The 26,550-nt window shown below is 42.1% G+C and overlaps 1 protein-coding gene across 2 annotated transcripts in view; it reads right to left on the bottom strand.

Annotated features, from left to right (window-relative positions):
* BEND2 (BEN domain containing 2) overlaps positions 1–26,077 on the bottom strand; it is a 68,063-nt gene extending 41,986 nt beyond the window's left edge. For both annotated transcript variants that reach the window (XM_072817151.1, XM_072817150.1), the window contains exons 1-8: positions 25,795–26,077; positions 22,052–22,249; positions 14,292–14,440; positions 10,295–10,369; positions 7,033–7,137; positions 5,986–6,313; positions 1,857–2,012; positions 587–697 (exon numbers count right to left, since the gene is read on the bottom strand). In XM_072817151.1, coding sequence (XP_072673252.1) covers positions 587–697; positions 1,857–2,012; positions 5,986–6,313; positions 7,033–7,137; positions 10,295–10,369; positions 14,292–14,440; positions 22,052–22,249; positions 25,795–26,062 — 1,390 coding nt within the window. In that variant the 5' untranslated portion in view covers positions 26,063–26,077. The remainder of the gene's footprint in view (positions 1–586; positions 698–1,856; positions 2,013–5,985; positions 6,314–7,032; positions 7,138–10,294; positions 10,370–14,291; positions 14,441–22,051; positions 22,250–25,794) is intronic.
* Between the last annotated feature and the right edge of the window lie 473 nt (positions 26,078–26,550).

Raw genomic sequence — 26,550 nt, 5'->3', positions numbered from 1 at the left:
GATTCAGGTCATGAGCTCAGGGTCGCAATCTCAAGGTTGTGGGATGGAGCCCTGTGTCAGGCTCTGCACTCAGTGAGGAATCTCTGCTTGAGATTCTCTCTCTCTCTCCCTCTCCCCCTGCTCATGCACTCTCTCTCTCTCTCTCAAATAATAAATAAATAAAATCTCCTTTAAAGGGGCAAGATGAAGCATCCTGACCGCAATGGAACCATTCTGTATCCTGACTGTGGTGATGGACATCAAACCTACTCGTGTGATAAAATGAGATAGAAATAAATACAAATGCACACAAATCACTACAAATAGAACTGGGCACATTTCAATAATATCTGTGTATTGTATCAATGTCAATACCCTGGTTGTGATATTGTACTGCAGTTTTGCAAGATGTTAACAGTGGGAGAAATGGGTAAAGTGTAAAATGTACGACTTGATGTTATTTCTTACAAATATACATGCATTGAAAACTGTTTCAAAATAAAAAGTTTAATTTTAAAAATGAGCTACCACTGGCTTCTATTAAGGATATTGATGATATATCTAGATTAAACAGTGCTACTTGTAACACACACTATTCGAAACTCACCAAAATTGGGTGGAAGGCTGACAGATGAAGGACATTGGTCACTGCCATTTCTCAGTGAAGTTCCAGAATTTCTTGTCCCAGGGTTGTTTTCCAAGTTGGTTTCTGTTATCACTGGTATTTGTACAGAAAGAACATTTTTCAAGTACTTAAGAACTCTCAACTATTAATTCTATAGGTAGCAAAACTATCCTTCATTACTGTACAGGAAATAAAGACATTGTCACACGAAGAAAAACCAGAAGAACTTGTCCCTTGCAGACTTGCCCTTAAAGAAAGGCCAAAGGAAAATATTCAACAGAAAAGAGATGATCAAAGAATGGATCTTTGAGCATCAAGAAGAAAAAATAATGGAAAGAGAAGAAATAGGCATAAAGAGAAATTATATCATTTATATATTACATGTGGAAAGGTGAATGGCCTGAAAAACATTTTAGCAGTTTCTTATAAAACTAAACATGAAATTATCACATGACCCAGAATTGTGCTCTTGGGCATTCACCTCAAAAAATATACACATAAACGTAAGTGGACACAAAAAACAGTATATAACTGTTCACAGAGTTAAACTTCTGAGAGCCAAAAATTGGAAACATCCCAGATATTCTTCCATGGGTGAAGAAACAGAAACAGTTGTACATCCATAGCATGGGAGAGCTTTCAACAATAAAAAGGAAGAAACTGTTGATACATGCAACTATTGGTATGAATCTCCAGAAAATTAGGTTTAGAGAAAAAGCTATGCCCCAAAGGCTATATATATATACATATACATATATATGTATATATATATAGCATTTTATAAATATAGCATTTTATTCCATTTAAATAACAATATTCGAGTGGAAAAATTATAGAAAGGGAAATCAGTTCACTCTTCGCTAGTGTAAGAGAAAAGGATGGAGGTGGTTGAGGTCCTAAAAGGCAATATGCGGTGATGATGGAAGTGTGCTGGATCACAGCTGTGATGATCAATAAAACTGCATAAAGCTGAATACACATACACACACACACACACACACACACACACACCTACAAATGTGGATTTAATCAATGCCAGTACTCAGTTGTACCAACTTTTAGAAGACGTTATCATTGGGGGAAATGGGTAAAACATAAACGAGATTGCTACCTAATTTCCGACAACTACACATGAATCTACAATTATTTCAAAATAAAAAGCTTCATTAAAAAACAAGCTGGCACTGACTTGCATTAAGGATGTTGGTGAATCTACAGGCCCAACTTGTAATATGTATCATTTTAAACTCACCAAAATTGGGAAGGATGAAAACGGATGAAGAGACATTATGTTGGATGAAAACGGATGAAGAGACATTATGTTGGCCATTGTCATCTCCCAATGAAGTTGGGTAATGTATTGACTCAGTGCTGTTTCCAAGGCTGGCTTCTGCTTTCCCTGGCATTTCTATAAATAAAAAGTTTTCAGGGGCTGTAATACAAGAACTGACACCCACGAATCCTATACTAGATGAAACTATCCTTCCACAAAGAAGGGGAGATAAAAACACCTCACAAAAAGATTTTGTCTCCAGCAGGCTTACTCTTACCGAAAGGTCAAAGAAAAATCTTCTATCAGAAAGGATATAAGGAAAGAAGGATTCATGAGGCATCAGAAGAAGGAACAATGGAAGGAACAGGTCAACTAATATTCGACAAAGGAGGAAAGACCATCCACTGGAAAAAAGACAGTCTCTTCAATAAATGGTGCTGGGAAAATTGGACATCCACATGCAGAAGAATGAAACCAGACCACTCTCTTTGACCATATACAAAGATAAACTCAAAATGGATGAAAGATCTAAATGTGAGACGAGATTCCATCAAAATCCTAGAGGAGAACACAGGCAACTTTTTGAACTTGGCCACAGCAACTTCTTGCAAGATACATCCATGAAGGCAAGAGAAACAAAAGCAAAAATGAACTATTGGGACTTCATCAAGATAAAAAGCTTCTGCCCAGCAAAAGAAACAGTCCACAAAACTAAAAGACAACCTACAGAATGGGAGAAGATATTTGCAAATGACCTATCAGATAAAGGGCTAGTATCCAGGATCTATAAAGAACTTATCAAACTCAACGTCCAAGAAACAAACAATCCAATCATGAAACGTGCAAAAGACATGAACAGAAATCTCACAGAGGAAGACATAGACATGGCCAACAAGCACATGAGAAAATGCTCGCATCACCGGCCATCAGGGAAATACAAATCAAAACCACCATGAGATACCACCTCACACCAGTGAGAATGGGGAAAATTAACAAGGCAGGAAACCACAAATGTTGGAGAGGATGTGGAGAAAGGGGAACCCTCTTGCACTGTTGGTGGGAATGGGAACTGGTGCAGCCACTCTGGAAAACTGTGTGGAGGTTCCTCCAAGAGTTAAAAATAGATCTGCCCTACGACCCAGCAATTGCACTGCTGGGGATTTACCCCAAAGATTCAGATGCAGTGAAACGCCGGGACTCCTGCATCCCAATGTTTCTAGCAGCAATGTTCACAATAGCCAAACTGTGGAAGGAGCCTCGGTGTCCATCGAAAGATGAATGGAGGGCAGCCCAGGTGGCTCAGCGGTTTAGCGCCGCCTTAGGCCCAGGGCGTGATCCTGGAGACCCGGGATCGAGTCCCACGTCAGGCTCCCTGTGTGGAGCCTGCTTCTCCCTCTGCCTTGTGTCTCTGCCTCTCTCTCCCCCTTCCCCCCGTGTTTCTCATGAATAAATAAAATCTTAAAAAAAAAAGATGAATGGATAAAGAAGATGTGGTCTATGTATACAATGGAATATTCCTCAGCTATTAGAAACGACAAATACCCACTATTTGCTTCGATGTGGAGGGTATTGTGCTGAGTGAAATAAGTCAATCGGAAAAGGACAAACATTATATGGTCTCATTCGTTTGGGGAATATAAAAATTAGTGAAAGGGAATAAAGGGAAAGGAGAGAAAATGAGTGAAAATATCAGTGAGGGTGAGAAAACATGAGAGACTCCTCTGACTGGGAAATGAACAAGGGGTAGTGGAAGGGGAGGTGGGCGGGGGGTTGGGGTGACTGGGTGACGGGCACTGAGGAGGGCACTTGGCTGCATGAGCACTGGGTGTTATGCTATATGTTGGCAAACTGAATTCCAATAAAAAAAATTTTAAGAAAAAAAAAACAATGGAAGGAACAGAAATGTGGATTCAGAGAAACTGGATCACTCCTACGTAGCTGGCCTCAACATAAAATGGCACGTGTAGTTTCTCCTAAAACTAAACATTCAATTAACATCTAACTAGAAATTGCACTCCCTGGCATTCATGTCTGAGAAATGAAACTTCTATTTACACAAAAACCTGTACATGAATATTACAGGAGCCTTACTTCTCTAATAGTCAAACACCGGAGGGAGCAGGGGGAGAAAAATGAAAATCTGCTTCGACAGATGAACTTTTTTTTTTTTTTTGACAGATGAACTGTTAAAGTACAGCATACCTTACGGTGAAACAGCACTGACCAATAAAAAGGAAGGAACTAGTGAAACATGCAACAACTTGGTTTTATCTCCAGGGACTTACCTGGAGTGGAAAAAAGCCAATATCAAAAGGTTACATACAGTATGCATCCAACTATATAACAATTTTGAAGTGACAACATTTTAGAGAGCTAGGATAGATTGGTGGTTGCCAAGGGTTAGGGAAAGGGGAATGGGGAGAGCAAGGCCACCAGAGGGTGATGGGTACAGTGTAAAGGGGCAACACAAGTCACCATCCTGGTGACAGAGATGTTCTGTACCTTAACTATAGTGGGGGACATGCAAACCTCACGTGATAAAACTGCATGGAACTAAATGCACAGACACACAGTGAAACAAGTCAAACTGGGGACAGCTGAATAATATCTGTGGCTTACATTAACATCGATATCCTGCTTGCGGGGCAGCCTGGGTGGCTCAGCAGTGTAACGCCACCTTCAGCCCAGGGCCTGATCCTGGAGACCCGGGATCGAGTCCCACATTGGGCTCCCTGCATGGAGCCTGCTTCTCCCTCTGCCTGTGCCTCTCTCTCTCTCTCTCTCTCGCTCTCTCTTTCTCTGTGTGTGTGTCCCTCATGAATAAATAAATAAAATCTTAAAAAAAATATCCTGCTTGTGATATTTTACTGGAGTTTTACAAGATGTTACCTTTGAGGGAAATTGGGTAAGAGGTATCAGTCAATTATTTCTTAAAACTACATAGGAAACCACAATGAGATACCACCTCACACCAGTGAGAATGGGGAAAATTAACAAGGCAGGAAACCACAAATATTGGAGAGGATGTGGAGAAAGGGGAACCCTCTTGCACTGTTGGTGGGAATGGGAACTGGTGCAGCCGCTCTGGAAAACTGTGTGGAGGTTCCTCAAAGAGTTAAAAATAGATCTGCCCTACGACCCAGCAATTGCACTGCTGGGGATTTACCCCAAAGATACAGATGCAGTGAAACGCCGGGACACCTGCACCCCGATGTTTATAGCAGCAATGTCCACAATAGCCAAACTGTGGAAGGAGCCTCGGTGTCCATCGAAAGATGAATGGATAGAGAAGATGTGGTCTATGGATACAATGGAATATTCCTCAGCCATTAGAAATGACAAATACCCACCATTTGCTTCAACGTGGATGGAACTGGAGGGTATTATGCTGAGTGAAGTAAGTCAGTCGGAGAAGGACAAACATTATATGGTCTCATTCATTTGGGGAATATAAATAATAGTGAAAGGGAATAGAGGGGAAGGGAGAAGAAATGGGTAGGAAATATCAGAAAGGGAGACAGAACATGGAAGACTCCTAACTCTGGGGAACGAACTAGGCTTGGTGGAAGGGGAGGAGGGTGGGGGGGGGTGACTGGTTGGCGGGCACTGAGGAGGGCACTAGACGGGATGAGCACTGGGTGTTATTCTGTATGTTGGCAAATTGAACACCAATAAAAAATAAATTTATTATTAAAAAAACTACATAGGAATCTACAATTATTTCATAAAACTTTTAATTAAAAAAAAAAACCTCTATGGGCTCCTGGGTGACTCAGTGGGTTAAGTGTCTGCCTTCAGCTCAGGTCATGATCCTGGAATCCCTGGATCAAGCCCCCTGCTCAGAAGGGAATCTGGCTATCCCTCTGCCCCTCACTGCTCATTCGCTCTCTCATTCTCTCTCTCTCTCTCTCAAATAAATAGAATCTTCCCCAAGAATAGCTGTAGCCAACCATACATCAACTTAAAAACCAGCTATTGCTAGTTTGCATTAAGAATGCTATTTAATCCAGATGAAAGGATGCTATTATAGTATGTGTCCCTTCAAACTCACCAAGATTGGAAAGGAGGCAGAAAGTCAACGAGCCCGGGTCTGGGCCTGAGCACCTACCTTCCCATAGGGTGGAGCCATGGGCCGAGTGTGCCACACGGAGCACTCCTTGCGGCTGGACAGTTGTAGGTGCTGCCGGAGGAGGCTGACCGGCCAAGCAATTGTGGGCACCTTCCACTCCTCCACTGACAAAGCAGGACATGGCAAGAGGAGCAACTGAGCTCTCTGGTGAGAGACTGTGCTGTAATGAATATGTGGAGACAATTTTGGGAAGTGGTGGACTTTCCCTGAGCACCTGCTCCTGCAGTTCAGAGAGCACTGCTGGCTGAAGAGCTGTTCCTACAGGGTCGGCCCTGGCCTGCACTGCTACAGATGGGCCTCCGGCTCCCTGTCCAGGGTAAGAGAACACAATGGGTTACGCTCTCCTCTTTGCTTCCTGGACTTACTTTCTATCTGAGGTATACAACTAAAACTCTTTTGTGTAAATCCAAGTGACCTCTAAACTAACACAAACATGTCATAAATTTGTGCCCATAAGAATTAAAAAGTCGTTAGGGGATCCCTAGGTGGCTCGGCGGTTTAGTGCCTGCCTTCGGCCCAAGTTGTGATCCGGAAGACCTGGGATTGAGTCCCACGTCGGGCTCCCTGCGTGGAGCCTGCTTCTTCCTCTGCCTGTGTCTCTGCGCCTCTCTCTGTGTGTCTCTCGTGAATAAATAAATATAATCTTTTATTTTTTTAATATAATCTTTAAAAAAAGAATTAAAAAGTCGATAAAAGCACAAATACCTAGTTGCTTTGCAATGTCATTTTCCACGGTTAAGGCTAAATGCCGAATTTTTATTGTATGATTTTTATTCCTCTTCGACCCAACATTTTGATTGCATTTTATACATCACGGTTACAAACGTAAAAATATTCAGCATCATGATTTCTCAAACCTAAACTTCAGTATTCCTCCAAGAGAGGTTTAAGGTCCTATGTGCTAACGTAAGTGTACACCAGCCTTGCTAATCTCAGAGGCATTAGTTCTCTCTCACTTCTAAGTGATTGGTACCTTTAGGAACGAGAGGTATATCGAAGTAGCAGAAGTGGTTTGATAATACTTACAGGATTTGGCAACAGTGGTTTCTCCCAAGGAGGTTGCATTTCTGAAACAATTCCACAAAGGTTGTCTACCTGCTTATTTGTGCTTTGAATAAGTTCTTGCAAAGCCTATTATAATAAAAACAACTATTTTAGCAATTCCTATTTCAAAAGAAAAGTAACGTATAAGAAAATATCATTAGGCCAAATTTTAATTGCTAGAAACAAAGAAAGCTCTCAGGCCCTCAGAAATGTCTCGTTTGCCACTTGATCCCTGGTTTTGGTGACACCGAGCCGAGCCAGCTGAGATAAAGAGCCCCAGCCTCCTACTCAACTACTCCATGCCATACAGGCATTTAATGAAGCTCTAAACCAGAAAGTAAACGTCCCATCATTCTTAAAGCCACCACATTTATGATGGAGTCCTTTTAGATCAACGAAAGAGCTATTTTAGGAAAGAAATCTTCAAATCTGCTAAAAGGCCAAAGAACCTCTTTCCATCTAATCATGGTGTGAATTCACAGGCAATGAGCATTCCACTCTGCAAAGAACAGTGAGCCAAATATAACAGATGTGACTTGTGACTTCAAAGTATTTTGAAATCAGGCAATCAACAACCTTACAAAACCTTCCAGGACATGTCCCCTCGCAGCCAACCAGGTATGTGACTAATAAAACCCGAGAATTCTTCAAATACTCAGAAATTTCAAAATGCTCAGAAAAAAATACACTTACACAGGAGGCCAGAACCATTTCCTCATTCATTCATTCAAATAAATAAACACGTACCGAGGGCCTACTTCCTATCAGAATGGCTTTGCTAGGTGCCAGGACTATGGACAGAAAAGGAAAAAAGGAAACAAGACAACCAACAGATCCTGCCCTAAGGAGCTCCCCGTGTTAGCTGGGGAGAGATTTCAATAAAGTGATGGGCAGCCCAGAGCCATGGTTTTCAGAGTGTGGTCTCAGACCAGTAGCACAAGTCACCCACTGGCTTGTCGGAAACACATGAGCTCCTGCCCTCCACTTACTGAATTGGGGAACTCTGAGTGGGGGCAGCTGTCTGCCCTCCAGGTGGTTCTGATGCATGATAAGCGAGACCCTCCAGCCGACAGCACTGAGGTGAACAGTGCAGGCTCTCGGGGAACACACGGGTGCAAAGACCAGAGTTCTGCTTCTCAGCTGTGTGACCTTGGGCGCGTTCCTTAACTTCTCTGTGCTTCAATTTCCTCATGTAGAGAATCGAGATGAGAAATCTCTCCCCCAGTTCCCTTGAGGACAACGTGAGGCGCAGTGGTATGGTTATTAATATTAACGTCATGACAAGAGTACTACACAACCCCTGGTCCAGTAATGCTCAATCATCCAGTAATATTCCTACTATCCTTATGCCTCTGATGGCTCTGACACAGGTAGGAATGGGAGGCTAAGTGTGCGTAGAAGAGCAAGACCTAAGCCAGGCTGGCAGTGGTGGCAGGCTTTTCAATGGAGACGTCTACACTGAGGATTAAAAGACAAGATGGTGTTCACTAGGTAAAGACGCAGGGAAGGGCAGAGAAGGCAGAAGGACAGTAGATTCAAAATTACCCAAACAGAGAGAACATCGGAAGTCAGATGTTTAGCCGGTGAACATAAATGATGTTCAAAGAGCTGGATTTTTAAGGGAAGGAGAGAGAATGCATGACAGGAAGAGAGATGGGAGGCCCAAAGAGGAGGCGGCCTTAAGCTGTGGAGGGTAGGCAGAGCAATGGAGCCAGAGGCGCAAGGTGCAGGAGCGGGCCACTCACGAACGGAGGTGTCCCAGCCCATGGAAGAGGCTCAGAGGCAGAGCAGTGCCAGCTAACTTAGCCTTAGAGAGGGAGAGGCCCGAAGGCCAGATCCCAGGCCAGTGGCTGGCTGTAGGGCCAGGAATCAGGACATGGAGGGATTTGAGCCTCACTCCCCCCTCTCCTGAAATAAGCAGCGAGGGCTGGGCTGTCTGGAGCTCGAGGGGGACAGAGAGGGAGCTGCTTCGAGCCCTGTGGACAGGCCACAGGGCAGTGGACGGGTCCCAGCAGGGCCCCCTCTGTTTCCCAGCCTGTGTAGGGCTGGGGTCTCCCTAAAGAGAACTCTGGGCAAGGACAGAAAAAGAAAAGCTGGAAGTGTGCAGCAACAGGTCTAGCCCTCTGAGGACAGGGGCTGAAGAAAGGAGAGAGCTCACACACTGGAAGAAACGGGGAGGCTCCCTGCTGGTCCGTTTCAGGGCTCTGACTTAGGGCCCCCAGCATCTCTCCTCCCCCACGCTCTGGCCCACCACATCTCATACAGTCGCTCAAAGAGAAGGCCCTGGCAGAGCCGTCCCAGCCAGGGGTGTTGTGGATGCTCACAGGAGGCAGGCCAGAGAGGGCCCTGCCTGAAATCAGAACCGTCGCCCCGACTCTGGACACCCTTCCCCAAAGACTTGACGTGTTCCCTCGAAGCCATCCACTTCTGTTCTCAATAAGAGTGATACTCACCAAAACATTCTTAGTTAGGCACCGTAGCTTGTTTTAATCAACAAACTTTGGATCTTAACACCTACTTTTTAAAAAATAAACTTTCACTACCTCTAGAGGATGCAGCTAGCAAAATTCTTGATAGTTATACTTACAAATCTCTTTCTTTAAAGATTTTATTTATTTATTCATAGAGACACACACACACAGAGGGGCAGAGACACAGGCAGAGGGAGAAGCAGGCTCTATGCAGGGAGCCTGACGTGGGACTCCATCCAGGGTCTCCAGGATCACGCCCTGGGCTGCAGGCAGCGCTAAACAGCTGTACCACCGGGGCTGCCCATACTTATCAGTCTCTACTGACATACTAACTTGTACAAAATCTCCTCATAACGATGTAAGGTATACTCTTTAAAAAAAAAAAGATGAGCTGCCATTTTCTTTCAGCTGAGATAACTTAATATGCATTTAGGCACCTACTGAATTTTATTGAAATCAGCCAATTTCCTTAGGAGAGTAAACTGGAGAAATTAAATATTGAACAACCTAGATGAAAGAGAGTTAACTACATTTGACCAGTAATGGGCTATTGGGTTTTAAGCTACAAAAGCCATATTTTTATTTCAAATTTTTCACCTAGGGATACTGTTCTAACTAGAAAATTTTAAAATGTATCACAATGGAGTGATAATCATACAGAATTTAACATGATAAAATTTCTATTAATAGCACGATGACAATGAATGAGGTAAAGAAAAAAACTTTTACTCAAAATTTTGGAAAACAATATTTAAAAGACAGAAATTTGATACCTTGTAGTGGTGTTGGAGTTTCATAGGTTGGTTTTGAGGATTTGCGTCAGAGAAACCTCCAGATGCACAGCTCTCCTATTAATATTATAAAAATAATAAGTAGTCAATGCTTAATATCACTAGGACCCAAACTAAGCATTAGAAAAAGCCATACTTTATATATTTATTTGTTTTAATTATTTTCTTTTTCATCTACATTCCAAAAGCATTCCAAAAGTCTTATAATATAAAGCAGAGATAAAAGTAAAACCAAAACCCATATTCACATGAGAATGAAACGATTAAGAGCTGACTAAATACAGGGAGAGGAAAGAAGTTATCATATAAGAACGTAGGTTCAAGAAAAGTTATTAAATATGAGTATGAACACATAGCTTATAATATATATAAAGACAGATATAGAAAAAAAGATTTATATTTATGCATGGAATAGTATCCACATATTTCCTAGCTCTGTCCACTGGGAGAGCCTAAGATCAATGACACAAGACTAGCAATGAACATATCCAGTGTCCAGGCACCATATCTAAAGGCACCAGGGCTCCTTGGAGAGAAGCAATTGCAGGGCTGGGTCAGGAAAAGTATGAATGAGCCTAGAACATCTTGTGATATCAGAAAATTTGGAAGAGCTAAAAAAAAAGTGGGGGCATATGAAAAGGCCACAGGACCCAACTGGAAGGAGCTCCCAAAAACCAAAGCTGGAAAATTTGATCAATAATATTGGATTATAAAAAACTCATACAATACAATGAATGCCCAGGAGCCCACATAGATAGAAAATATGTAACCGAATAAATGGGGTAGAAAGGACAGCCCTTCCTTACAAACAAATTCCTTTTACTATATACATAGCAATGAGGGAAATAGAGTCGCCATTTGGCAAACACCACAGTAGTGAATGTTGCAGGTAAAATCCATGTGCTATCTCAACTCAGTAGGAAGAAAACTGAGGAGAAACGGGAGATCAGCAGAGTCCCAAAGTACCTCCCACCTAAGATATTTATGAGACACAAAGGGAAAAACAGTAACTTCACAGTGGAAAAATCCAGAAGATACCATGTTAACCAAGAGATCGATTTTTTTAAAGATTTTATTTATTTATTAATAGAGACACAGATTGAGAGAGAGAGAGAGGCAGAGAGACACAGGCAGAGGGAGAAGCAGGCCCCACGCAAGGAGTCCGACATGGGACTTGATCCGGGGTCTCCAGGATCACGCCCTGGGCTGAAGGTGGTGCTAAACCGCTGAGCCACCCGGGCTGCCCAAGAGATTGATTTTAACATCACCAGTAAAAAGATATATGGACACTAGGCGCCCCTGATAAAGACTTAGTAAGGAGACAACATTTGTGTGGTGTTCTTGCCAAAAATGCATAATCTGAATCTATTCAAGAGAAAATACCAGACATACCAAAACTGAGAGACATTTTACAAAATAACTGATTGGTACACTCATCAAAAATGTCAAGGTCATAAAAGACAAGGAAAGAATGAGGAACTGTCACAGATTGGAAGAAACTGAGGAGACACAACTAAATTCGCTGTGGGATCCTGGATTGGATCCTGGAATAGGAAAAGCACAAGGGGGAGAAGAATGTTGAAATTCAAACAGGGGCTGCAATTTAGCTAATAGTACTGTGACAATGTTAACATCTTGGTTGTGAAAACAGTACTATGCTTACATAATTACCATAATTTTAAGTTATACAGTACAAGGAAGCTGTATGAAGTGTATACAAGAGAACTCTCTGCAATATATTCACACCTATTCTGTAAATCTAAAATTATTCCAGAAATGACAAAAGCTATTCAAACAGGGCACAAAACTGCCTACTTTCCTAGATAAGGAAAAGAAGGAAATAAAATGGTTAAGGCTTCACTGTCTTCTTCATTGCTACAGAAGCATAATTATTCATGAGAGAGAAATATTTCCTTCAGTTCTCAAGTTCAGAGTAACTCCACAGTACGTGAAGGCTGAAAAAGAATTTAAATCATTTTCTTTATGATAATGTGAATAGATTTGGCAATTAGCAGTTAATATTATGTAAATATCCAGAATGCGTATCTGATATGCATCCATTAATGACACTCCCAACTTCTTCCCAATCGGGTATACATGTTCTTGTCCAGGAAGGATTTATTAATATACCAAAAGGAAGTATGAAAGAAAGGAGAGAAACAGTCAGGACTTCAATTCTGCTTTCAACAAGCACCAAAGGCCGACCTTTGCCCACTGTAAATACTACAACAACACAAAAAAGATATACAGCTGACCCTTGAACAACACGGGTGTAAATTATGAGAGTCCACTTATATGTGGATTTTTTCCGAGAAATACAGTACAATACTATACACGTATTTTCTCTTCATTATGTTTTTCTCACTAGCATTCTTTTTCCTAGCTTACTTTATTGTAAGAATACAGTACATGATACATATAACACAAAATTGACTATCGGTAAGGCTTCTGGCTAACAGGAGGCTATTTGATTAAGTTTTAGGGGAGTCCAAAGTTATACGTGGGTTTTTGACTGCGCGGGGATCAGCACCCCTAACACCCACATTGTTCAAGAGTCAACTATACTTGCTGAACTGTTTTCTCATTCACCCAATTACACTTAGGACACCAACTTAACCCCTGATGCACTTCAGGGTTGGAAGAGAGTCTTCTAGTAATCTGGCATCGAATTGCTTTAAAAGCAAATATTTCTAACCAGGAACAAAGAATCAAATGTTTTATGGCTTTTGATTTTCAAATAATCCAACAGTGACACTCTGTGGACAAAATAAGAAACACTAAAACACCTATTTTTCTCAATAAATTAGTCTCTAAGACACCTTAAATTGCTTTTTGGAATAAAACAGGGTACAAATAAGTAGACAGACAGCAAAAAAACCCCATTATATTTAGTTAGAAATCACTCTATTCTAAGGATGAATTATGGGCTATAGTAAGAATTTTAACCTAAACATACCAAGTATTTATCAGTTTCTTTGTTTTAAAATTTTATGAATCAGCCCTGCATTACCAAGTTATTAGACAGCAAAAATTGTATGAAATTATAATACAGACCACTAATTATAAAAACAATTGTGTAGTGCTTTATACTTTTCAAAGTGCTTTCACATAATTATGTCAGAAAACATGACTCTTGGTAGGCAGTTAACATTATTCCCAAAGATGAACATATGGGCTGATAGAAGTTAAGAGAATTGCCTGTACTACTTAGGTACTTACTAGTGTCCATATCCTTATATAGGTAAACAAATGCATTTTTTGTTAAGCTAGATTATATGTAGTCTAATAATCTATTTCATTCTATTTCAGAGATCGAGAAGCACAGCAGAATATGACAGAAAAGTAAAACAGTACAATTATGTCGGGAAACTAGCAATCTCTTCTAAACCTCATCTATCATCTTCATCTTCATCTATCATGATCCAGTATTTGCACTCCTGAGTCTTTACTCAAATTAAATGGAAACATACATTCACAAAACACCTCCATAATAATAATGTTCAGAGCCACTTTACTCATAATACCCCAAACTGGAAACAACCCATCAAAAGGAGAATGGATAAACAAATTAGGGACATTCATACAACAGAATATTACTCAGCAATGAATGGGAATAAAATGTTGCTACAACCAGATCAATCTCCAAAAAAGAGATGTGACACAAGAGTACATACCGTACGATTCTAATTATATAAAGTTCTAGAACAGGCAAAACTAATCTATGATGGGAAAAATATCAGAATGCTGTTTCTCCATTAATGGCATGGGGCGAGTGGGGGTGGGTGGGGACGACTTACTGGGAAGAGGCATAAGGGAACTATCTGGGATGATGCAAACGTTTTTTATCTTGATGTGGGGGGAGGTATACATATTTGTCAAAACCACTGAACTGTTCACTCTATGAAATTAAACTCAATTTTTTAAAAAAAGAAATAAAGTAGAATGAAAAAAAGAAAGATTTTCACTTTAATATACAAACCATATTATCCCCCCTTAAAGATGATCGTCCTCTTTTGTGCAAAGGGAGAAGCCCTACATCCACAGAGTTCGAGCTGTGTCTTTTCATATTTCCTAGATGGTTCACTTGTGAAACTGCTACGTCATCTAGGGCTGGTAAACCACGTTCTCCTGAAAAGCAATATATAAAAAAGTTACTTCAGAGACTTACTAGCATAATCAACTTTACAGAGATAGGTTTTCAGAAAGCCAACTCAAACTGAATTGGAGTCCTAGCTGAATTTTAGAAAGTGACGAAACAAGAATTCTCCCATTAGTGATTTATTTTTTTAAAAGATTATATTTATTTATTCATGAGAGACACACACACACACACAGGCAGAGAGAGAAGCAGGCTCCATGCAAGGAGCCCGACATGGGATTCGATCCCAGGACTCCAGGATCATGCCCTGGGCTGAAGGCGGCGCCAAACCGCTGAGCCACCCGGGCTGTCTCATTAGTGACTTAGAATAAATCCTTAAAAACTGAAGGGATGGGACACCTGGGTGGCTCAGCGGTTGGGCATCTGCCTTGGCTCAGGGCACGATCCCCGAATGCCTGGATCAAGTCCCGCATCCCCGAATGCCTGGATCAAGTCCCGCATCCCGCGTCAGGCTCCCTTCATGGAGCCTGCTTCTCCCTCTGCCTGCGTCTCTGCCTCTCTGTGTCTCGTGAATAAATAAATAAAATCTTAAAAAAAAAAAAAAAACCTGAAGGGCTATGTTGCCACACCTAGGAATAAGAATCAAGATCAAATGCAAATTCCGAGTTGTGAAGTGAAAGGCTAGAGAGTAAATGCTGGAAACAAACGAACAAGAGAACACAATTCCTAATTGCTTTTTAAAAGCAGCCCCAAAAAGGTCTTTTACTTGGGGAGGCAGCAGGCCTCCAAATGTGTGTCAGGAGTCTTATTCTGGCTTGGGCCCCCACCAGTGTGGACCCGGCCGACCACAAAGGCACCGCCTCATCTGCCAGGTAAAAACTGGTCGAGATTCTCTCTAAAGTCACTTGAACTCTAAGATTACAATTGTTTCCATAATTACATTTTATATTAAGCCTAAGTAAGGGCAGCCCCCGTGGCTCAGCAGTTTAGCGCCTGTCTTCAGCCCAGGGTGTGAACCTGGAGACCCGAGATCAAGTCCCAAGTCGGGCTCCCTGCGTGGGGCCTGCTTCTCCCTCTGCCTGTGTCTCTGCCTCTCTCTCTGTGTCTCTCATGAATGAATAAATAAAATCTTGAAATAAAACGTGAAATATTGGTCCCCAGATATTCTAGAATTCTATAGGCTCAGTTATGGTTTTGAGACGTTAAACCGCAACAAGGGAAAGACGGAATGCACTGCTGTCCCACCCTATCTGTAGGAGAGACCTGGCGGCTGGCATCACAGTGCCGGGAGGGGCGCCTTGATCCCCATCAGCCATCCTGAGCCAGGGAAGGAACAAGGGGCCGAAGGAAGGGAGGATTAACTCTCAAGTTAGATAAATGCAGGACGATATGGTGGGGGAAATGCAACGATAAAATACCTCCAATTTGAAGTGTAACCAGTTTTTAATTGATTTTTTAAAGATTTTATTTATTCCCGAGAGCCACAGAGAGGGGCAGAGACACAGGCAGAGGGAGAAGCAGGCTCCCTGCGAGGAGCCTGATGCGGGACTCGATCCCAGGACCCTGAGATCATGCCCTGAGCCGAAGGCAGACGCTCAATCACTGAGCCACCCAGGCGTCCCCAGTTTTTATTTTTTAAACTGTTTTGCTCTGATTATAAGACTAATAATGAATAATTAAGCGGGGGTGTTTTCATACACAGGAGCCTACACCGTAGTGGGAACGAGCCAACTGTTGCTACACACAGGTGAGTCTCACCACGGGAACACCGAGTAAAAGCCAGACACGAAAGAATACAGTTGTGATGTGATTTGTATTAAGAAATATGTATTTGGAAAAAAAAAAAAGAAAGAAATATGTATTTGCGGGGGATCCCTGGGTGGCTCAGCGGTTTAGCGCCTGCCTTCAGCCCAGGGTGTGATCCTGGAGTCCTGGGATCGATCCCCACGTCGGGCTCCCTGCCTGGAGCCTGCTTCTCCCTCTGCCTGTGTCTCTGCCTGCCTCTCTCTCCCTCTCTCTCTCTCTGTGTCTCTCATGAATAAATAAATAAAAAATCTTAAAAAAAAAAAAAAGAAATATGTTTTTGCTCTTCATCTGTTTCTGGCGGAGCCCCTAAAGCCCTTGGAATTGCTTAAGTGAGGAAGACTGATAAAGGTGTCTTTTGTTATTTTAATGAAGTGACCTTCGGAAAGCCTCTAGGTCACCTAAGGATGGGGGCTGGTCACCAGGGAAGCCAGCTGCGGTGAGCGGGTGGGACCTTTCAGTCCCTCCCACCGACCTTGGGGCAGGGGAGAGGCGCTGGAGGTCGATGAGCCGCCAATGGCCAGCGGCTTAATCAATCAGGCCCAGGCCCGGAAGCCTGGCTAAACCCCAGGGCACGGGCCGGGGGCGGCACGTGGCCACGTGGGGAGAGGGTTGCTCCGGGAAGCTCCGGGAAGCTCCCCCTCTCCCCACGCCTTGGCCCACGCATCGCTTCCATCTGGCTGTTCCGCGGCTATATCGTTCTCTGAGAAAGCGGCCAATCTAGTAAGTCAGACGTTTCTCCGGGTTCTGTGAGCTGCTCTAGCAAATTAATCGACCCCGAGGAGGGGCTCCCGGAACCTGTTCTAGCCACGCAGAGGCGCAGGTCAGGCCGGCAGCTGCAGGGGGGCGCGGGGCAGGCCCGGGGACTGAGCCCCTATCCGCGGAACCCGACGCTGTCTCTGGCTAGACAGGGTCAGAACGGAGTCGGGGTCTCTGTTCCTTGCTGTTAGTGAGAAGCCCTCACCGCCACTACCCACGCAGTTTGGAACTGGCTCCAGGAACCTAAAACAATTGTATATGATTCGATTGTTCTTAAGCTCGAAAAGAGGCCCAAGTAATCCACGGTGGGAGATGCCAGGATTGTGCTACTTTGCAAGAGGGGCAGTGGCCGGAAGGGACGCGGGGGCTGATCCCGGGGAGCTCAGGGCCTTCTATTTCTGGGTGCGGGTGCTGGTTTGTTAACCTCGTGTGTTAACCTGGAAATTCTTTAGGCTGAATGTTTGTGATCCGTGCATATTTTTGTATGTGATAGAGGTCTATAAAAAGATCTACCTAAAAATTAAGCTTAAAAAAAATCAGAATCTAGGGACCCCCGGGTGGCTCAGTGGTTTAGCGCCTGCCTTCTCCGCCCGGGCGTGATCCCGGGGTCCTGGGATCGAGTCCCACGTCGAGCTCCCTGCGTGGGGCCTGCTTCTCCCTCTGCCTGTGTCTCTGCCTGTGTGTGTGTGTGTCTCATGAATAAACAAGTAAAATATTTTTTTTTAAAAATCAGATTCTCTGAGGATGGGGCCTTATCCTCAATATTTATTTAAAGTTTTGCAGGTGGTTTCAATGGGTAGTCAATTCAGAGTAACTTAGATGTACAGATAACTGCAGTGCAATAGTTTTTCTCATTATCAGTAAAGTGAATTACCATGTAAAAATCGCTAATTTGGTAGGTGAGAGTTTAAAGCCTGTATCTCATCTTAATTTGCATTTCTCTTGTTACTACTGCAGTTGAATATTTTCTGAATGTTTTCTATCTATTAAGATTTCTTGTTCTGTGATCTGTTATTTTTCACGTCCTCTGCTCATTGCCCTCTTGGAGTTTCAGTATATTCTGTCCGATTTGTAGGAGGTCCTGCTGTCTTAAGAGTAACAACCCTCGAGGCAGCCCTGGTGGTGCAGCGGTTTAGCGCCGCCTTCAGCCCAGGGCGTGATCCTGGAGACCCGGGATCGAGTCCCACATCAGGCTCCCTGCATGGAGCCTGCTTCTCCATCTGCCTCTCTTTCTCTTTGTCTCTCATGAATAAATAAATAAAATCTTTAAAAAAAAAAAAAGGAATGGCATAGGGGTAGCTAGGTTCCTATGGTAGTTCCTCAGAGTCTATTGAATGCAGTTACCAGTGAGGAAGTATGAATGTCCCATAAGTTTATGGGAAATAGTCAAATCACAATCAAAGAAATGCAAATTAAAATAAGACGATGCCATTCTAAAAAAAAAAGAACAACCCTCAAAAATGCCTATTTTCAGCAAGATTTTTCTAAAGTGGTGATGTGATTTTGAAGTCTGATAGATATGTTTGAGATTGGGAGGAATTCTGTTCTTATTTTAGCAAATTCATTAATATTTTTATGATACCTTGAACTGCTGTTACTCTCAATCTTTCACTAGGAATAGAAAAACATTCAACTAGATTTCTGCCTAGTTTTCCATACTTCCATCCATTAGATATTCAACTCTTTAATCCATCTGGAAATTATTTAAGTGTGTGATGTGAGGTGCAATCCCATGGGCTTTTCCCCCCAACAGTTAAGCATCTGTACCAGCATGATTTACTATCTATGCTTCTCTTATTAAAATACTAAAGTATATTAACTCCAAATTCTTTGTTCTTTTTATGAGCTTCCTGCTGCATTAAATCTGGCTCCTTATTTCAAAACTAGTACCATCATATTTTAATAATTGTACTTTTAAAATATTGTAGTGTTTGATATGGTAAATTACCACCTCTTCCTTAACCAGATTTTCTCAAGATTTCTTTTTTTTTTTAAGTTATATGAGAGTGTTTTTTCTCCTCTAGGACAATTTGTGTCTCTCCACTTACTCAAGCCTTATTTTATGATCTTCATTAAAGTATTTGCTTCCCTTTCATACAGGTTCCACTATTCCTACTCATTTATTCCTTAGAATTTTTAATACTCAGTTGTAGCCATTATCAACTGGGTTTTCTTCCAAACATATATATATATATACTTTTTAAGTAGGCTCTATGCCCAACATGAGGCTTGAACTCACAACCCTGAGACCAAGAGTTGCATGCTCTACCCATTGAGCCAGCCAGGTGGCCCGCCCTATCTATATATTTTAATTGCTTGATGTTGTATATGAGAAAACAATTTGTTTTTATAACTTAAAACATTTTTATCTAAAATGGCTCAAGAAAAAATAGAAAATCTCAACAGACCTATCACAGGTAAAGAGATTAAATTAGTCATCATAAACCTCCCAACAGAGAAAAGGCCTGGCCCAGAGAGCTTTACTGGTGGATCTACCAAATATTTAAAGAAGAATTAACACCAACATTTCTCAGCTTCCTGCAAAAAGCTAAAGAAGAGGAAACACTTCCTAATTCATTCTATGAGGCCAGAGTTACCCATACCAAAGCCAAAGCCAGATAAAGACATTACAAGAAAAGAAAATTACAGACCAATATCCCTTATGAATATAGATGCAAAAGTCCTCAACAAAATATTATCAAATCTAATCCAACAGCAAATTAAAAGGATTATTCACCATGACCAAGGGGGATTTATCCCAGGAATGCAAGGGCAGTTCCACAAAAGAAAACCAATCAACATAACAACATAACACATCACATTAATAGAACAAAGGGAAAAAATATGATATGTATATTTTATCACAATAAAAAATTACCTGGCCACCTTTTCAGAAATCATTTATTCTAAACTTTTGCATCAGTTAGAAAGATAAAAGGGATCAGACTATGTAAGTACTGTCCTGCAACCTCTTTTTTTTTTTTTTTTTTTTTACTAAACATGTATTGGTCTTTCCAAACTAATACTTTTACATATAATGCAACCACTTTAACAGCTTCTTAATTTCCTATCATGGGGATACCTGGGTGGCTCAGGGGTTGAGGTGCCCGCCTTCAGCCCGGGGCGTGATCCTGGGGACCCGGGATCGAGTCCCGCGTCGGGCTCCCTGCATGGAGCCTGCTTCTCCCTCTGCCTGTGTCTCTGCCTCTCTCTCTCTGTTCTCTCATAAATAAATGAAATCTTAAAAAAAAATTTCCTATCATGCAGGAAGGCCATGATTCATTGAACTAGTCCCTAATTCATGGATATTCAAGTTACTTCTCAAGTTGGGTCATGCAAAGAACACTGCTAAACAGTCTTGCACGTCTGCAAGTAGTTCTATGGGATAAATTCCTAGTAGAAATGATAGGTCAAAGGGTATCTACATTTGAAAAGTCTCCCCTAGTTCTCTCCCACTAAAGAGAGCTGTTGGAATCAGCCAGATGTTCTGTAACGCTAAGAAAGTATTCTGCTGGTTCTGCATGCAGTTTTAAAACCAGAACAGAGGATAAGTGGTATCAAAACTTTTTGGCATCAGTTAGATCAGGGGTTGGCAAACTAGAGCCTACAGACCAAAGCCACCCTGCCGCCTAATTTTTACATAGCTCACAAGCTAATAATGGTTTTGGGTTTTTTTGTTTGTTACATTTTTTTTAAGGATTTTATTTATTTATTCATGAGAGACACAGTGAGAGAAAGGCAGAGACACAGGCAGAGGGAGAAGCAGGCTCCATGCAGGGAGCCCGATGTGGGACTCGATCCCGGGTCCCCAGGATCACACCCTGGGCCAAAGGTGGCACTAAACCACTGAGCTACCCGGGCTGCCCTACATTTTTAAATGATAAAAAAACAGGGGCACTTGGCTGGCTCAGTCAGTAGAGTGCTCTTGATCTTGAGTTAATGAGTTTGAACCCCACATTGGGCACAGAGCTTACTTTAAAAAAAATTAAAATATAATTGTATCTGAAGCATACAAAAGTTGAGTAATTCATAAAAATGTAGAGTAAATATAAAATATCAAAAAATAATTTAAAAAATAATTTTAAAACAAAAACAGAATATTTCATGAAATGGAAAAATGATAGGAAATTCAAATTTCAATGTTCATAAAGTTTTACTGAAACACAGCCACACTCAATCTGTTTATATATCAGCTGTTTTCTTACTTCAACAGCAGAGCTGAGTAGTTGTAACAGAGCCTTTATAACTGAAAAACCTAAAATATTTACTGTCTGGCCCTTAACAGAAACAGTTAGTTTATCTCCAATTAAAGCAATAGCATTTTTAAAGAATAGGAAGTCCAATTCTCTAAACAAAAGGCAAAGAACAAATTGTCATATAGCTACCAAAGAAATGTTCCAAGGGGTTAATGTCTCTTGGCTCTATGTGTGAGGAGGTAAATGGCTTTGCATTTCATTACTGTGACTGAGAAGCAACCATTGGAAAGACAAGTAGTTACAGGACTTCTGGTTACAAGACTCCACTTTCTAGGGACTCTTTTTTGGGTACTAATGTCAATGGTGCTGCATTTTTTATTTCAAGTTCCAATTGTTTATTGCTGGTAAATAGGAAAGGGATTGACTTTTGCATATTAACCTTGCATCCTACAAGCTTGCTATAATTGATTATTAGTTCCGGGAGTTTCTATTGATTCTTTAGATCTTCTACATAGACCATCATGTCATCCGTTCCATGGACTCTTGATCCAAGTTGTTTTTCTCATAAATTGTTTTTTCTTTGTCACCAAATAGTTCCAATTATAGTTGCCAGGTTTAATAATTTTTCAGAGACAGAGAATATATTCTCCCGATGCTTTCTAAGGCTACCTTCCCATCCCCATAGAGCAAAAATGGAAAAGGAGACATGACAAAGCTTAAATGAAGAGAAAATGCAAGTACATGTAAACATTGTGACATTACCATGAAGCTTGCCCTGATAATAACTGACTAATGTAAACGTTATAGGAATATTTAAGCAATTTACTGAATATCAGGATGTGGGAGCAAAATTTTGCACAGGAGGAAGTACAACAAAATTACCATTTGTCACTTGGGATTGCTGCTGATAGTTATAATTGCTGGCTTGAACATTCGGTTCTATGGTCAACATGCCATCAGCGGATAATGTGTTCTCAGTAGGTTCTGTTTCGGTAGGTTCTGTTTCAGAATCTTCTACTATCACAACATTAATATCATCATCGTCATCACTGTTATCTTCAATAGTTATAATAATAAAATCTAGGAATAAGCAAAGAGAAAGTTAAGATACCACACAAAATAATCTGTTTCTGGAGGAAACCACTTTATAAAGTTATGGAGTGTTTAAAAAACGTTTTAGCTGAAAATACACTAAATATTTTCATGTCTCTAATCTCTGCAGGTTAGCTAAGAAAAAATTGCTTAGTATGAAGCTTTAAAATATATGTGTATGTTTATATGCATGTAGATACACACATACATTAGTATTTCTAGTACTTCCAATTTTATAGAGCAATAAATTTCTTCTAACTTAAGAAATGTGACCACTTGTCCTATGCTAATATGCATTCAATGATATGCTTTTAACTTTAAATGATACAGCTGATGTTACACAGCCACACTGTGCTGACCATGAATTCCCAAACTTGTTCTCTAAAACTTAATATTAATCTTTATGATAATAAATAATGCAGAAATAAAGTACAAGAGTAACTTGTTATGAAATATATTCAAATTGAATCTCACAAAATGTGAAATTAGTGGCCACAAGTAAACTAGATGTGAAATATCAATGCCATAAGTCATTTTAATGAATATGAAAAATAGCACACTACGCATAATGTATGCTATATAAACAGCCTAAAAAAGAACATGTTTAATCTTGAAGTATTAACTCACAGATCACGTGTACACTGAATCATAACTTGGATTCAATACATTTATTTGAAATAGACCAAAACATTAGAATCAAGTAATTATCCAGTGTGAGGGAATGTGTTGGTGTGAAAATGATACTGAGTTAAGAATCATATGATAATAGGTTCCAGTACAGGCTCTGTAGACATCCAGAAGTATGACCTCTCGGCCAGATAACACTTACTCTTTTGCCTCTGTTTTCTCATCCATAAAAAATGGCACTGGGTTTAGAGAGTCACTGTAAAATCTACTTACTAGACTTCGTGGAAAAAAAAATAAAACATTTGAAACTACCTAATTATCCAAACAAAAGGGAATTGGTTAAATAAATTATGGCATTTCCAAATGATGAAATAGTATACTGCCAATAAGAAACACATTCTCAAAGAACATTTAGTGATGTCAGAAATGCTAGTGAAATAATGTCAAAGTGGGGGGAAAAGGGTCAAAGCAGAACAATAAGATGTAATCCTGGTTTTAACAAAAGGAAATATACGAATGGTTATCTTTTTTTTTTCCCCCAATGGTTATCTCTAAGTCACTCTCTCTGGATAGCAAAATGACCTTCATTAGACTTCTCTGTATTTGTTAAGATTCTCTACAAATATAGACTTAATGATGAGAGGAAAATAACAAAGGTAATTGAAGTTTTATTTTTTAAGACAAGCTTTTATATGTCAACAGATTTTTCACACAAGACCTAATAAAGCTACTACTCTACTAAGGTTTCCCAGCAAATTTGTGAAATTCCAATTAATTCCTTTAGGTATATACGTAACCTTCATATGCCATTTTTGGAGACATTATAACATCTAGAAGCTTTTTGAAGATTATGCTTCTAAGGTGCAAGGAACCAAGTTGCCATGAACTTATCAGATAAGGCATAGTTCACAATGATGCAGCCTGAAACCTTCCTTTCACATGAGGATTGCTGCAAGAAATCCGCACCAAAACAGCAGATTACAACGGCCAGACTGGTCGGATTTTCTAGCAAAACTGTCAATACACCGAAAACCACTTCCTAAATCTCCTAACTCTCAAAAGCAGCCCTTCCACATCCATAGCAAGCTTCAAACACTACAAAGTTGGCCAAGTGAGAGATAATGCCACCAAAACCGTATCCCAGAGCCGAGCACTTGCTGTAGGTAGCCCTGAAAGCAAATCGAGCCAGGGCCCTGCTTTAGAAAATCCTGTGCAGAAGAGTTGCTTGTAAAATCCTTACGTTTAACATTAAGTCAGTTTACCACTTAGTGTCATAAAACCGTAAAGGGGCCCCAATGTGGGGAAGAGCTGAGTAGAGAAGGAAAGGGATGATTCCCAACACACTCAGAGCGTGCTCTATCCAGCAACGGTGCTCAAGCGTACAGAAGATGGGATGGGCCCCGGAGCAGGCTCGGAAGGGCACCCCTGTTATCCAGGGGTCCTCACACTTAGTATCCTCTGACTCCTTTTTAAGTCTTAAGTCTCCTTTGCCGTCTAGAAGCCAAGAACTGGCTCTCTAGGCAGGGGCTTCCCCACATGCACATCATTCTTTTGTTCTTGTTTGTCTCCTTACAATAAAACAGCAAGGTTGATTGCTCGGTCTTGGAGCAAACACTGTTACCATCAAAGCCTCAAAACTCAACATCTCGATCTGAAGATTTTATAATGAATCAACTGCTAGTTCGTTGAGCCTCTAGAAAACTTAAAAATCTTTTTATGTATATATAAATATTTTTTTAATTGTATTTATTTGACCGAGCACGCGGGAGAAGCAGCAGGCAGAGGAAAAGGGAGAAGCAGGCTCCCGAGCGAGCAGAGAGCCCGATGCGGGTCGGATCCCAGGATCCTGGGATCACGACCAGAGCGAAGGTACATGCTTCAGAAGCCGAGCCACCCTGGCGCCCCTTTGGACCCCTACCCTCCTCCAACGGAGCAAGAGAAAAGATAAAGGATCACCTCGTCCCAGAAAGTCAGCAGCAAGTACTTAATAAGTAGCCAAATCTCAAAAACTTACAGGGGCGAGCACCTCAGGAGCGGGCTGGGAAACGCCCGCCGAACCACTGAGCTGCAAAGTTGCAGAATCTGCAGCTGTACAGTGCAGATTTAATCCTCGGCAAATCAAATCTTATCCTTCCGCGAGTGCCCCCGGCCACTACGCCAAGTTACTTTCGTGCCCTAACAGTCCACGCTCCACTGCTGTTTGTGGGACATACACATCCCACAAGGTCTTTGGGGGGGAAAAGCTAAAGGAAAAAGTGCCACCGTGCAGATCCGTTCTGGCGGAGTGCCCGCCATGCTGCCCTCCGGAAGGTGCAGGGAAACCGATTACGGCACCCCCGCCTCCCAAGTGGCCGCCGCTGAGACTCCTTTATGGCCCCCTGAAATCCTAGAAAGAACGACCGCCCTCGTCCTGGAAAGCAAGTCACCCGCCTTTCATCATGGGGGTTTCTGTGTCACCTCGAGCCTCTCAGACACCACGAGCCCCGAAAACGCCATGCGCCTGAGACACCCCCCCCGCCAAGCCCCAGAATTACCTCAAGCTCCTAGGATACCACAACCCCCAGGAATGTAGTGAGCCGTAGGGTCAACCTAAGTCCCCAGGACACCGTGAACGAACCCCAGGGACCCCACACGCCCCAGGATCAGGTCGAGCCGCTGAAACACCGCGAACCCTACGGACGTTCAAATACCCGGGTTCCTACACACCGCCCACTGCGCAAACCGGGATAGGCGCCCAGAGATAATCACCGGACGGGCCTGTGCTGGGGAAAGACCGCGCCTCAATCCCCTGAGAGGCCCTTTAGGTGGGCAGAGCGCAAACACTGCCGGGTTTCCGCACCCCCCACCCCCCCCACAGGGTGAAGAAAGGCAGAAGCGAGTGGAATAGCTTCGGGAAGGCTCCTTACCCTCCTCCTCAGACATCGTGAGGCAGGGAGTCCGGCTCTGGCGCTTTACGCTCAGTGTCCGCGCGGCAGCTGGATGGCGGCGGTATCCACGAAGCAACGGCAGTACAGAGGCGCCAAACGGAAGGCGCACAGAACTCTGCCTCAGAGGCTTCTGCGACTGCGCAGTAGCGCCCGCCCAGGGAGCGCAACGGCTGTGAGGAGGGGGGAGGGGGGCGGGGAGCCGAGCGTGCTGCGTGGCGCCTCTCACTTTCCACCTATAGGTGAACATTTTTTAAGTGTGCCCTGCCCCCCAAAACATGAACCGGTAGCCGGTTCTGAAATGCTCCTCGCGCGATACATCATAGAAAAAGCGTAGAACTTTTTTTTTTTTTTGAGTTCAATTTGCCAACATACAGAATAACACCCAGTGCTCATCCCGTCAAGTGCCCCCCTCAGTGCCCACCACCCAGTCACCCCCACCTCCCCTTCCACCACCCCTTGTTCGTTTCCCAGAGTTAGGGGTCTCTGATGTTCTGTCTCCCCCTCACTGATATTTCCCACTCATTTTCTCTCCTTTCCCCTTTATTCCCTTTCACTATATTTTATATTCCCGAAATTAATGAGACCATATAATGTTTGTCCTTCTCCGATTGACTCGTTTCACTCAGCATAATACCCTCCAGTTCCATCCACGTCGAAGCAAATGGTGGGTATTTGTCGTTCGTAAAACTGATTCTGCTCTTCCCGAAATACTCTTCACGCGATACATCATAGAAA

This window comes from Canis lupus, chromosome X (assembly GCF_048164855.1).
Source record: "Canis lupus baileyi chromosome X, mCanLup2.hap1, whole genome shotgun sequence".
Taxonomy (NCBI): domain Eukaryota; kingdom Metazoa; phylum Chordata; class Mammalia; order Carnivora; family Canidae; genus Canis; species Canis lupus.
Note: the sequence above shows the minus strand (reverse complement) of the source record. Positions and strands in the feature narration are given on the sequence as shown.